Source organism: Balaenoptera acutorostrata, chromosome 13 (assembly GCF_949987535.1).
Source record: "Balaenoptera acutorostrata chromosome 13, mBalAcu1.1, whole genome shotgun sequence".
NCBI classification, from domain to species: Eukaryota; Metazoa; Chordata; class Mammalia; order Artiodactyla; family Balaenopteridae; genus Balaenoptera; species Balaenoptera acutorostrata.
Genome location: NC_080076.1, coordinates 91,469,948 through 91,484,377, shown reverse-complemented (window position 1 = coordinate 91,484,377; position 14,430 = coordinate 91,469,948). Strand labels below are relative to the sequence as shown.

Sequence of the window (14,430 nt, the reverse complement as noted above, 5' to 3'; positions counted from 1 at the left end):
GGGTCTGGGCTGGGCTAGGACCAGAGTAGGGGACCACAGGACCTAATTTGTTAACACTGAGGTCATCTGCCTTTTTCATTCTTATTCTCTCACGAGTATACAGTATTTTCTAGAGGATTCATGACATGACGACAGCATCAGTCTAACAGTTAATGGAATGTGGGTTTCCGTATCGTTTTTAAAATATAATTTCTAATATACAATTAATAAATATAACCCGAATAAACAAAATCTCTCTGAGTCCTCAGCAATTTAAGAGGGTCAGGAAGTTCCTCGACCAAAGAGTTTGAGAACCACTGAATCAGACACTCGGAGACATCTGACTGTAGGAGGCCAGGCCTGAAGATGTAAATTGGCAGCGGTTTCACAGAAATGAGTTAGGAGACTGAATGGAATTACTGAGGGAGGAAGAGTAGAAAGAAACTCTTTTCTTACTGCTTCTCAGAGATCCTACTTCTGAGCCTGGAGGCACTCCAACAGTCTGAAGTTAGGGAGACCAGGAAGAACCAGCAAGAGACCGAGAATGCCGGGAGGCAGGATGGGGGGTCTCAGACAGAGGCTGCGGTCTGGAGCTCCCACTGGACTTTGGCTGCAGGCAGCACAGGGTGCTGGGAGGGGCAGTGTGACCTGGAGCAGGGGCACTGCAGCCCAGGGGCTGCCGGCTTGCTACAAAGCAGCCGCACGTGGACTCTCCACTGACTTCGTCACTTCACAATTTTAGCATTTCTCTGTTTTTCACCCTGGATTTTTAAACGATTTAATTGGGTTGGAATGATGAATGCAAACAGACCTAGACCCAGCCCTTGAAATATTGTATCTGGATGACAATATTATAGCTACATGAAAGAATTAAACCTTAAAAATGCACAGACTTCTGAAGATTCATATCATAGCATCAGGCTGAAACTGATGTTGAGACAGACTTTCTATTCAACCCAGAGAGAACAAAGACACTATTTCCCGACAGAAATTCCAGAATCCTCAAACAAGATTTCTATGAGCTCTAGGGAACAGCATGTAAAACAAACAGAAAGCTTCAATGAGGGGCACATTTTTGGAGTTTTGAGGGGGAACAAACCCCGTGTACCCAGAAAAAACTAGGCAGATTACCCGTCGTGATGCACTTGAGGAACCACCCCCAACAAACTGCTTCATCACCTAAGGAACCGCCAGGTTGGATGGGTCAGACCAGGCACCGAGAAGGGAGAACCTGAAGTGTCTTTAATGCTAAGGCCTTCGGAAGTAGAACTCGGGTGTGCATATTTCTCTTTTAAGGAAGAAGCCTGGATTTCAGAGTTTTGGCTTTGTTCTTTGGAAGCACTGCAATCAATTCCCTTACAGGTGCTCGGCTGTACTTGTCCCTCTAGGGACCAGGGCAACTCCTGCTTCCATCACGAGCTGACCTGCTGTTAAACAAGCAGAGGAGACGCCCAGGAGGCGTCCGCTGTGCTCACTTGTCTGTCCCGTCGTCTGGTTGCAGCACCTAAGTTTTCCTTTGGGGAGCCATTCCCCTACCCACTCCCAGACGGGCCTCATCTGACCCGGCAGCTACTGAGTCCCTATCAGGGCCGTGTGTCCCTCAGGTTCAAGGATGTGCAGACAGCCTGAGTTTTGCTGCAACCATTGTGGACGAGGTGTTCCTTTCATTGCAGTGAGGCTGAGACATACATCTAGGTTTTGTGACCATCTTTGTAATCCTACCTGATTAGAACCACCCCAGAAGGAAGCAGAGCAAGAGACAGATCCCCGATAGCATTCCATCAGCTAGGTTCTATACACCTTCTCAACCGGCATTTGCCCAGATTCCCGGACAAACCACCCGGGATGCGTTTAATAGTTCACCTGGCCTCTCCCCTACAAGTTCTGATTCCTGGATCTGATCTGGAGCCCAGTAGTCTATGTTATTTCAAAGCAAACAAGGTCACGTTTAACATTCCATTTGGGAACCACTGCCTAGGATGACTTGAGAAAGCCAGCCAATAACCCTTTTTCGCTTACATTAATTTGAGGCTTTTTTGGTCCCTTGCAAAAAAAAGGCTTTATGATATAATAAGGGTCTTTTGAATACTGCAACTTTCCCGGAATTACCACATTTATCAATTTTTCATAGTTTTAAAGATATTAAAGCCTTTCAACTTTAAAGGATAGTTTAAAACCTGCCAAGTATGAGACTTTAATGACTTAAGTTACTGACTAGCCCTAAAAATCCATAAATAAAAGCTGCCCCAAATCAATCTTTTGCAGTTGTATAATTAGACTTCCTTATGTTCCTTAATACTGTGACAACATTTAGCAACTTTCATCGATTTTACTGTCTTTATTTGGCATTCTTCTGAAACGTCACAATCTCCTGTGTTTCATTCCTTCTAACGTCTAGAAATCAAACAGGTTAAGGAACCTTGGCTAATAGCCAAAAACAATATTAACAACAGCTATTAGCTCAAAGAACTAAAGGGAAAATAAAATGGTTTTCATTCACAATATGTTAATAAGGCTAAATCCAGAAGGCAGCTATTCGATAAGAACAAGCACAGGAATGGTAAGGCAGGGAACGTTACTGAAGGGCACTCGTTGAAATCAGAGTCCCTGTAGCTCGTGTGTGATCGTGAAGGTCCACACCCATCACACTCACAGGCCGTGTGTAAAGGCGCCTCACGTACACAGTCACTCATGGACTTCGGGCCTGCTCTTTGCAAGGTTCCCTGAAAATTCCTACACGTGTGTAGGTGTGAATAATTACAACTGTCAACTCCACAAAAACACAGACTTCTTAGTCTGCATTTTCTTACAAGTTAAGGATTTCCAGTCTTATACTGTTAATTTTGAGGTGGCAGCGTTTCCTGACAGTTTTACTCTGAAGTTCATAAGTAACACAAATTTAGCTTTTATAAATGGAATTGTGTCCTTTGAGTGTACTCTCCAGCAGTTTTAAAAAATATAATAAATGGAAAGAAAATGCATATGCTTTCAGTAAAAACAAAAACTACACTGTTATTCAAACAAGATGACAATCACTGCAATTTTATTTTATAACATATGGAATGATGTCCCCGTTGCAAAAAAACAGTAATGTTAATATAGACTACTGGCCTCTTTTATTAAGGAGTCTTAAAATGTATCTTTGGACAGAAATTTAAAACTTTCAACTATCTTCTTTTTTAACCCCCATAACACCTAGCCCCCAAAATGAAATAAAAATAAGCCTATTTCTCCACAGTCTCACGCCTTTCCTATACCTTGTATAGGTTATTTAATGGCAGCTTCTTCTTTAAAATGAGATCATCAGACGCTCAAATAAAATCCTACCTATGACTGTACTGAGCCTCCACTTTATGCCTTTTCTCTCCTTTAAATTCAAAATAAATATTTCAAAAGTAAGGTTAATATAGCCTTACAAGTAGGACTTGCTCACTCCTGAAAGCACTTTCAAGTAAATCCCAACTTTTCCAATACTTTAAGAATCTGTTTATAATACAAAGCACCTTATCCACACTTTTTTTTCAAAACAAAAAATCCTCACAGCCTATTTACGAGAATCAAACAAGATAAAATATAAAATCCTAATTTTTACCTATAAAATAAGTCAATTAATAGCACTGTTAGAAATAAGACTCGAGATCTCCTAATTTCCTTCCCAAGTTTCACCTGGAAAGATAACAGTTAAAAAACAGAAGCTTAAAAAAATCCCAAAGTTATAATTTCACAAAGAAAACAAACCGCTACATCTTGTCTTCTTCTGTAGGTTAGAGGTAGTAAAGACGATTTGATAGTGACAGGTTGGGCTCTCTGTGAATGCTCTGGCCAACGAGGAAAGCCAGTTTGTGGGCATACTGGCAAGGAGCAGGAACACGAATGACACCCTTCAGTGGGAAAAGAAAAGGTTCTGTTACTCTGAATCTAGCTCTCTAAATTGAAATCTCTGTATTAACTGTAAAAGCCTTAGACAACACAGCAATTCCATTTTGAAAAGTGAGTCTCATTGATGTGAATAAACATCAATTAAAAAAATACTTACTGGCCAGTTATAATAGACATGACATAGCTTGTAAGTTAACCTCTGTATGTGGTCTGGCTTCAGGCCACTGTTGTCATAGATGACGTTATAATGTGTGGGAGAAACACTACCACTTCTCACTGCCTGGCTCACGATAAAAAAATCATACCTGGGATTACAAAAGAAAGAAACACATGGGTGTAAGGCTCATCTTTTTGAAAGCTAAAATTAAGATGGCTCAAGTTTCTTACAGTGAAAAGATCGGGTATACTAAAATGTAACGTAATCTTCTCAAAACATAATGTGCTTCCTTGAATTCAGAACTTGTTATTCATGAACCATTTTGGAATGCTTACGTGTGAAAGAGGTTTAAGATACTACTACTATTTATATTTGTAAACATCTATCACTGATGCCTCGGGGCACTAACAGACATGCGACACGGCTGCTAATCATGACGGTGTCACTGTGCCGGGTCGCCGTCTCCGCTCCGCATCTGAGGGCGATGGCTGGGCGGCAACAGGCTCTTTGTAAAAAGGATCAAGAACCAAGCAGTGCAAACGTAAAGGAACATCAGGTTTTTACTTGTTTGTTTTTTCATTTTTTTGGTACCAATTAAACATCAGTCCAGAGATATTGTAATATGACCTGATACAGATATTAAAAAATTAACTCTAATTTATTATGTCCATTGAAACTAGACAAATTTTAAAATCAGAATTGATCTACAACAGATTACTGTTATTTAGCACAACGAGGCTTCCAGAAATGTTAAATGACGTGCCCAAAAGAACAGAAATCACAAAAGAGCTAGAATCAAAACCTCTGTTCCCGGTTCAGGCACGTTATTATCGTTCAAAGTGGACTTCTCCAAGTATTTGAGTAGTAACAGCAGCTGTTAAGTTTTAAAGAACATCTAGGAAAAAGTAATCAAATTTTTTCATACTTCATAGTTCAACTTGGATTTTACCCAAATTGTTAAAAAAAAATTATGTCTTTAGGTCAATGTTACAGCTGAGCTTTGGTTATCAGAGTAGCAGTAATGTTAGAAGTAGCATGAGGTCGCTCTGAATCATTAAAGAGAATCCTACAGGAAGTGAAATTGTAATATCTTAGTTACTATCTTGGCCATTCTGTCTTCCTCCTTCAGTGATTTTCCCCAACAGGTTAGAATCCTTCTGATAACTAACACCTGCCCGAGAGAAAGACACAATCCAAGATAATGCATCTTGAAATAAAAATTTCTATACATTGTCAGATAACAGGACTAAATAGAACTAAAATCTGTATTATCATTTGTCTACATAAATTTAGTACAGTAATGCCTCATTTACCTAAGGTTCACACAGGAGAAGTGTTCCACATTTAAACTTTGTACCTACGCTGACACTTTACCCTGATTAAAGTTGCCCTTTTTAAAAACGGCTCCAAAAATTTATGTATGAAGACAGAACCATCACAGCTGTTCACTCTCATGAAGAGGGCATCAATGTGGACTGACCAATGACTTGCTGCCTTGTAGTCCATCCCCCACAAAGGGGTTTTGGAGGAACCAAATTTCATGACTTTACAGTTGAACCCTCGTGTGCTAATAAGATCATTACTGTGTGCCCCTGAATGCTCTAGTTGGCTTTCTTATGGCAGGGTGCAGCTCCCGGTTACGTAAAAAGTGTTTGCTCAGAAGCCACTTTTCTACCTGCAACTGTGTTTCAGATGACACATTCTGACCTGTGGGTAACTAAGTGAATCACAGATCTAAAAATTTTGATTGGAAAATAACAATCTATGGATGAGGTTGCATATGTAAATAAAAAAAATGCAAAAGCAATCTAGAGCAGCTGTTCTTAAACTCAGTATGAACAACTAATAGCACAAACAATAACCCGCTTCCCCCAGAGAGAAATGGCACAGAAACCTCTGTTCACCATTTCAGAGACTAAGTTAATAAATCATGGGCATTATTAGATCAAACTAATGAAAGACTTTACTATTTATAAGAAATAAAGTATAAGAACTATCAAGTAAATGTGTTAAAGGTGATAAAGTACAGAGGCTATGCTAAAAAACAAAACAGAAACCAATCTTCATCTAATACAGAACTTACCATTCTGGTCTGGTAACCTCTACATCAATAACTGTTCCAGGAAGTGGATTTTGAAGTCTTCCTCCAGACTGGGCAAAAAATCTGGCGTTCACTCGTTTCTTCACCACAATGACCGTTAGTCTTGGGCTTAAGACGGTGATGAATGTAACTGCACTTAGTCAGTCATATTTTCAGGACACTGAAGCATTCATACATTCATACACTCCATTTAAAAGGAAACGCACATCCCTCTTGGGGCATACTAGCTATCCCAGTTGTGAAGGAAGATTCCACAACTTGTAAGGGCGTGGAGTTAGGGCCAGGAAAATACTGTGAGTAGAAAATAAAATGGCATATTTGGGCCCTGTGACTCAAGGTCATGTAGATGTTTAATCATTAAACCAAGCATATGACATACCTGTCTCATGAAAATGTTAAACCCAGCATGTTTTTAAAGTTCACAGTTTGAAAGCCTTTTCAGTGGGCATTTTCTTCTATGTGGAAAGTAAGATATTAACACTAAAATCTTTGACAGGTAAGCTAATTTGAGCAGTCTCAAAGTCTAACTTCCTGCCTTTCAAAATGACTGGCTGACAACATATCGGGGATCCCTGTCTCTCCCGGCTCAGTCACTCCTCAGCCCACCCCACAGCAGCACCAGAATACTGCCGTTTCCCCTCTCCCTCCCCTGCCCCATTCTGCAGGTGGTTTCCCATGTCAAGACTAAACTCCTCTCGCCTAGGGAGCTTTCAGCTCTGCGTCACGTTAGATCCACTACATGCCCCTACATGCCTTTTGGCTCTCCTGAGGGCAGCCCTGTAACTGCCAGTATGCATTCAGCTTGAATACCCTTTCTATCCATCTCTTAAAGGTTCATTTCAGATTCACTGTCTGACACAGTCACACTGTATACACATATCCGTTTGGGAATAAATGAATTAGAACACGTTAAGCACTTAGATCGGTGCTGGCATGTAATAAACTTTGATAAATATTATGATTTTCAATACCTCAAGTTTCCTGTGCTCTTTTTCCAGCTAGAACATTAGTTCCTTAAGAACATAAATATACTTTATTCTAAACACTGGGAAGCAGAGGGCTTCACATGCAGTATGGACCTGGCTGGTGATGTCTGACTTGGGTAGGTAGTTCACAGCACACTGTCTAGACTGATGGTCTGAAAGATCCCCAAATGGGAACTTCTGTTCAATCATAAACTTAATGTGCTCCTTCATGGTAGAAGTAACCAAATATACAAGGGGCAGGAAAGTGATTCTACTTAAGTAAATGGAGGAACTTTTTAGGAATATCACTATCTACCCATGTACAATAGACCTCTCACTGCCCAGCTACAGCAGATCTGGATATACAGAGCCACAGTCTCAGGAATCAAAAGACAAAGTGGGGCTTCCCTGGTGGCGCAGTGGTTAAGAATCTGCCTGCCAATGCAGGGGACACGGGTTCGAGCCCTGGTCCAGGAAGATCCCACATGCCACGGAGCAACTAAGCCCATGCACCACAACTACTGAGCCTGCGCTCTAGAGCCCACGAGCCACCACTACTGAGCCCGCGTGCCACAACTACTGAACCCACATGCTTAGAGCCCACGCTCTGCAACAAGAGAAGCCACTGCAGTGAGAAGCCCACGCACCGCCACAAAGAGTAGCCCCCGGTTGCCGCAACTAGAGAAAGCCTGCACGCAGCAACGAAGACCCGACACAGCCAAAAATAAACAGTAATAAATAAAATTAAAAAAAAAAAAGAATCCGCCTGCCAATGCAGGGGACACGGGTTTGAGCCCTGGTCCGGGAGGATCCCACATGCCGCGGAGCAACTAAGCCCGTGAGCCACAACTACTGAGCCCGTGCACCACGACTGCTGGGCCTGCGCTCTGGAGCCTACGAGCCACAACTACTGAGCCCGTGAGCCTGGAGCCCGTGCTCTGCAGCGGGAGAGGCCACCGCAGTGAGAGGACCATGCACTGCGACAAAGAGTAGCCCGCGGTCGCTGGAACTAGAGAAAGCCCGCGCGCAGCAACGAAGACCCAACACAGCCAAAAATAAATAAATAAATAAATAAAGTAGTAAACAACTAAAAAAAAAAACCTAAGAAAGCAGCGGTTCATCTGAGCCCTTCCCCTACTCCCTTCCACCACATCACCCCTCCCCATAAGGACAGAAAATCTAAGGGAAAAAACACAAGTTAAGGCTTACAAAACTTCAGAAACCAAAATAAAATAAATACCATTATTTTAATGAGAAAATATAAGCACTAGGAATTTTAAGAGGACAGGAAAGAACATTAACCTTCATTTACAAAATATTATAAAATGCCTATTAGCATTTTAATCTGAAACGCGATTACTTCAAAATAGATAAAAACACCCCTGACAAGCTCTGAGAACTTACTGGCATAATGGTCTCATTTTAAGAAATGTGCAGAATCAACACTTAGAAGAGGCCTTTCAGAATCTGGCCAAAGAAGACCTGGAAGCGCCTCCAAGTTAGCTAGGAATACGCTCTCAATGCTCATCCTGTGGGCCTACAGATCACAGCGAGCCCAGGTGCAGTCAGATGACTTTCAAAATCCCTCATTTTTTATAATGATAACAAATACCGGCTGAAAAAGTCTGGCAAAAATAATCAGTGCAAGCACATAGAAACAGGTCTCCTGGATTTCCTAAGCACCCTTAAAAATCAGATCCACAAATCTTTAATACACTATGCGCTAAGCTCTTACTAAACAGTCCCTGATCTGGACCTCCTTACAATCTGATAAAGAAAATAGCAAAAGTTAAACAATGTAACTTATTAAAACAGCTATCTTGAGATGGCATGCAATTTACCGCCCAATAGCACGAACAATGACCTCTGTAGGAGAGCAGAGGAAGGCGAAACCCAGTACAGCTTTCAAAGGAGAACGCGGACAGCATCAGTTATGAGGAGCACTAACTACCCTGGGCTGTGCAGACCGCCTAAAAGGGCGAAGCAGAACCATCTCCCCTGTGAGACCAAACGCACGCCCATCATCTTACCCACCAAGCGCCAGGCCAGCTGAGTTCACACAGAAACCAAACAAGTATTTACGGTACAGTGAGGTAGAAAAAAAAGTTAAGACTATTTGGAATACATATTCCAAAAACCAATTCTGTGGATGCCTACGGATGTACTGGGTAATCAGACCCTCGTACTTCAAGGCTCTAGGAGAGAAAGGCGGCAGCAGACGATCGGTAAAAGCATCTCCATGCGTCATTCCTTGAAGGAGCTCCCGCTCTACATTTCCAGCCTGCCCCTCCTCCACGAAAAATTCTCCACGAGACACCCCCCCAACCCAAACCTCTTCCATTACCTCAAGTCTGACCGCACCTGTAAGGTTAGATTCTCACCGGTTCACCCTGTGACATTATTTTCAAAGATACAAAAGTGTAATTTTTTTTAATTTATTTTTTATTTATTTATGGCTGTGTTGGGTCTTCGTTTCTGTGCGAGGGCTTTCTTCTAGTTGTGGCAAGCGGGGGCCACTCCTCATCGCGGTGCGCGGGCCTCTCACTATCGCGGCCTCTCCTGTTGCGGAGCACAGGCTCCAGAAGCGCAGGCTCAGCAATTGTGGCTCACGGGCCCAGCTGCTCCGCGGCATGTGGGATCTTCCCAGACCAGGGCTCGAACCTGTGTCCCCTGCACTGGCAGGCGGATTCTCAACCGCTGCGCCACCAGGGAAGCCCCAAAAAGTGTAATTTTATAAAGAGACAATGATTACATTCGCATGCTTACCTGTAACCTCTACCAACAGATTTTAGGCAATCCAGAAACTGTGGTACTTCATAGTTCACCAATGTTTTAAGCTGACCATCTCCTACGCCATCCCGATACACGATAATTCGACTAGGCATGTATTCATTGCAGCTATTCCAAGCCCTCAGAGCAGCTGAAAGAAAGCCAGACAAGTTTTAACTACATTAACACAGAACAAAAATATGCTTCTACCAAATTCGGGGCACAGGTTTTTTTCAGAAACATAGCTTTAAGACAATTTCTTGAAGACTCTAGTTCAGAGGCCAGACGGAAACCACAAGAGGAGACTCACCTTGCAAGCAGACTTTGAGCCCATCTACTAGCTCTTGCCCTCTATCTTGAAATACACAGCGAGAGAACCAGCTATTCAGAGAAAAAACATGGCAGCGGTGAGAATGCAACTGTCTAAAAGTTTTTCACTTTTGAATCATTCTATATCTATGTTACCCTTAGCAAATCATGTTCTTTAACTTCCTTTTTGAAATCTTAAGCAGAAGGGACAAGATACAGGAAATCTTCATAAAGTTTTCTTTCATTATAAATCAGTCCCATAATTCCATCACTGAGAAGAAAATAAAATTTAAGCCAGAGATGCCGCCTAGGTTTACACCTCAAAACACACAGAAGCACACTCTTACTACTATGCTCTTGATAAAAGATACTTTTCTAAAAGATAAAACACCTTGAAATATGCCCATTAGGAACGCTAATGCATCAATGCTGCAATTTTCATTCTTCCTATTCTTGGCAATTCTATTAGTTCTAAGAAAAGCACTGAAAAATAATTTCACTATGTCGAAATACAAGTGACTGGGTAAACTCAAGCGGGTTTTCCAAAATAAAGTTAACATGACAACTTGAAATTACATTCAGTGGTCAATAAAATTATTAAGGAAGTTTTTAGAGACAGTCACATTTAAAGAGATGCATCCTCCCCGCAAGTACAAATAATAAAATAACCTGAAACGCAGTCTGACCACTACATCAGGTTAAGGGCCAGTGAAGGACATTAAAAATGGGAGGGTAGCTAATAACTGGTTTCCTTTTCTAACTTCTCTCTTTTACTGGATCTAACGTAAGAGAAATCAAGGTAAAGAATTAACACGACCCCGGTCCTCCCCAGACACTGGCCCCTGGACTCGTGGCCTGTGTTGCCTATGTCTAGCAGTTAATCTGCAGCTACCAAAGCCCACTCACCGGGTCATCCCTTCATTGATGCTTGCGACAAAGCCTGCAATTGACCTCCGTCCAGCTGTGGTGTCATGGTAGCAATCAATGCCAACTATCATGGCTAGCTTTAGCTTTAACAAAAACATCGTTATGTTAGATACAACAGAATACCAGCAGCATTTAAAAATTCCATTTTTCTTAAATAACAATGAAAACTTTTATCCACCAGTTAAATCAAACTTACAGGCATATCAACCCTCCAAAGCTCTCCTCCCATCTTGCAGTTCATCTGCAGGGCGATCTTTGTAGCAATGGCCATGACAGTCTGTTGTTTGCCTAAGGTTCGGGCCACCACACACTGACTTGGAGTAGGGCAATCTGTACATAAGTATTTTTTAATAGCATCATATTTGTCCTTCCGACTGCTTGACAACAGACAAACAACCTAAAAACGAACAAAACGCCCTCATTACAAAGAATTAGGAAACTTGATAATTAAGTTCAAGGAAGAAGACAGGAAACCAAACCCACAAAATCATTTACTTTACTATTCATCTCTGCCATGTAGCTAGTAAGTATGACATTAACTTTTAGCTAATGCTCATTACATTCAACTAGGTAATAGATACTAATAAAGAAGGCATGTTAAGCAAATAATTCAAAACTTGAGAACTTAGTTAAATATGCTCTATTGCCAGCTTGGACTACTTTAGAGGTAGGGAATAGGGCAAAACAAGTTAGTGACAACCTACAGGTGGACAAATAAAAGATTTTCTAAAATGCTCACAATTTTCTTACTCATGACCCACCTAGAATCATGGCTTTTAAACTTTTAAAGCTCTGGCTTGAGAATACGATCAAACGATGAAATTTCCTAGGAAGTCCATGGGCAATGCTGGGGAAGCTGAAGTGCCTGATCTAAGCAGGCCCCTGCCCCCAGTTGGAAGATGTTAGCCAAAGGGCACAGACTTGCAGCTGAAAGCTGAGTTCTGAGGACCTACTGTACAGCGTGGTGATTGCAGCTAACAGCGCTGTATTATACACCTGAAAGGTGCTAAGGAAGTGGATCTTGAGTGTTACCACCACATACACAGAAAGAACGGTAATTATGGGAGGTGATGGAGGTGTTAACTAACCCTGTGTGGTCGTCATTTCACAACACATACACGTATCAAGTCATCACACTGTACACTTAAAACTCAATGTTACATGTCACGTACATCGCAAAACGGCTGGAAAATCAACCAACCAACCTAGCCACCCACACCTGCCCAAATTTTGAGGATTCAAGTTTAAGTTTTGGAGTTGAATCCAGCTCTTTAACTCATTGCTGTATTCTCCAATTTATATTCTCAGATTCTTATCTTTCTTTCCATGGCCCCCAATAAAATCATTTTCCTACCCTAGGTGTCTCTATTATTCCAGACAACCTAACAGTAGTTTGCCTGTGGCGTTTAAGTATGAGATAAAGGGCTAAAAGGAATCCATTAGAAGAAGCCAATTCATTTCTTGGGTTTAAAGCAACACAGATATGCTGTTTATCGTTAAATTTGTCTTTGCCACCTCATTCATTATACTTAAGTGTAACTACAGATACCCTAACTATACCGTGTGTGCTGAACAGCTGGTTACTGTTTTTCACTCTTGTGCCTTTTCTCCCCCCCGATTTTCTAGAATAATTAAAGCGTCTGAGTCCGGGAAAATTTAAGATGGCTTTGCTGTTCTCCACCCCTTGTTCACAGGGCACAACAAGCAGCTCCTAGGCGCACACGTAAAGCCGCATTGACTCAGCTATCTTAGGTAGGTCAAGTACGTATGTCATGACCGGTCTGGGAACCTAATTATCACATTTACAACAATGGACTCAAGTTCTAAGATTTACAACAACTGATTCCAGGTCAACTGCCTCCACATCAAGTAGCTACTTACTATCTGGGTATCTGACGTGACCTTCTGCTGTAAGACTCTTAAATACGCTTCAGTTCTATCATCCACTTCAATCCTAGAACGGAAATACGTAATCCAACATTCAGAAAAAGGAACAACAACTGTACTGTGTGGTGAAAGGTTCCTATAGATTATGACACACAAAACACTTCCGTATAAAACATGAAATACAACACCAGGAGCAGCCGTGTGGTCAAAAGCCTGTTTCTAACACACAACAGCACTAGTCTGAGTTTGTCCTGTTTGTCCTCCCACCCATCCTTAGTGACTCAACTACATTTCTGCATCCGCCTTACAGGGAACTGTATCGCATCTTTCAGATCATCTAATGTTTTTGATAGTTTCATTAACAGCTTGAGTTCCCACACCCTCCAAATGACCGCTAATCAATTTTCAGAGCAGAAATGACTTGATAAACTTACATTATTGCTTTTTTCATTTGTATGCCCATGGCTGGTGTAACTTTAAATAGATTTTGTATCAACGAATTGGCTGCTTCATAATTTCTTCGAGTATAGATCAATAGCCAGTTATCTAGTGGCTTTACACTAATTAATGGTGCACCTCTTGTTTCCTTTGACCAATCTGCAAACTGTGGACTGTAATCAAACTAGAAGAAAGTTCAGAGACACTGTAAATTCCATTGTAAGTTCTCAGTGATAAAGCCAGAAAGTCTTCAATAATTCTACCATGGCATATTCTAAACCTCAGAGTACCACTCTTAAATTTGAACTGCAGTGACAGACGAAATGCCCTTAGTGAGGGGAAAAAAGATACAAAAATGTATCCAAAGGGTTATGTCAATTTTATCTAAAATACATTCATATTAACAGCTGCCACTCAAGTGCCTACCTGCCTGCACCAGCTACTCTAAGTATCTCAAGCTGCAGTCTTCTTAATCTTTCTAAACTCTTACAAGGATAAGTGTTATTTCCCTCATGATAAAGATATAAAACAATAAGCCCTTATAAGTTAAGCAACTTTATGACTGAGGTGTCAGATACTGAAAGCAAGCTGTGAAAACATCTGACAGCAAGGCAGAAAGCTAACAGACTCAAAGCACAGTGACCCTAGAAATATTTACCATAGAGGAAAAAACCCAGTGCTTTTTACATGCCCTACCCACCTCCGCAACAACCCTTATACACGAATATATATTAACTACAAAGGGTAATAAAAACAATTGCAATTAAAGTATTAAGCTACATGATTAGGTTGTTATTCATAGAACATTTAGAAGACAGAAGAGCACAGCTTTTTACAAAAGGATTTTTAAAATTTTGGTACTTGTAGTGCTTCAGTTACACAGAAGCATATTTTTTGAATACTTGCTTTCCTTTTCTGAAGATAAAATATAAAAGACATCACAATATTTAATATAGATCCCTAACAAACAAGTGGTCCACGCAAAAATCAAGCCAAATAAATTGGGAGCTTTCCCTGTA

The 14,430-nt window shown here is 41.2% G+C and overlaps 1 protein-coding gene across 2 annotated transcripts in view; it reads right to left on the bottom strand.

Annotated features, from left to right (window-relative positions):
• PIWIL1 (piwi like RNA-mediated gene silencing 1) overlaps nt 1-14,430 on the bottom strand; it is a 35,329-nt gene that overhangs the window by 5,039 nt on the left and 15,860 nt on the right. The window contains exons 12-20 of one of the 2 annotated variants that reach the window (XM_007189647.3): nt 13,408-13,595; nt 12,968-13,040; nt 11,283-11,483; nt 11,066-11,169; nt 10,161-10,231; nt 9,848-10,001; nt 6,099-6,224; nt 4,016-4,163; nt 3,718-3,860 (exon numbers count right to left, since the gene is read on the bottom strand). In XM_007189647.3, the coding sequence (XP_007189709.2) occupies nt 3,744-3,860; nt 4,016-4,163; nt 6,099-6,224; nt 9,848-10,001; nt 10,161-10,231; nt 11,066-11,169; nt 11,283-11,483; nt 12,968-13,040; nt 13,408-13,595 (1,182 nt within the window). In that variant the 3' untranslated portion in view covers nt 3,718-3,743. Of the gene's footprint in view, nt 1-3,717; nt 3,861-4,015; nt 4,164-6,098; nt 6,401-9,847; nt 10,002-10,160; nt 10,232-11,065; nt 11,170-11,282; nt 11,484-12,967; nt 13,041-13,407; nt 13,596-14,430 lie in introns of those variants that run through there. The other variant, XR_003624053.2, reaches the window with a different exon arrangement.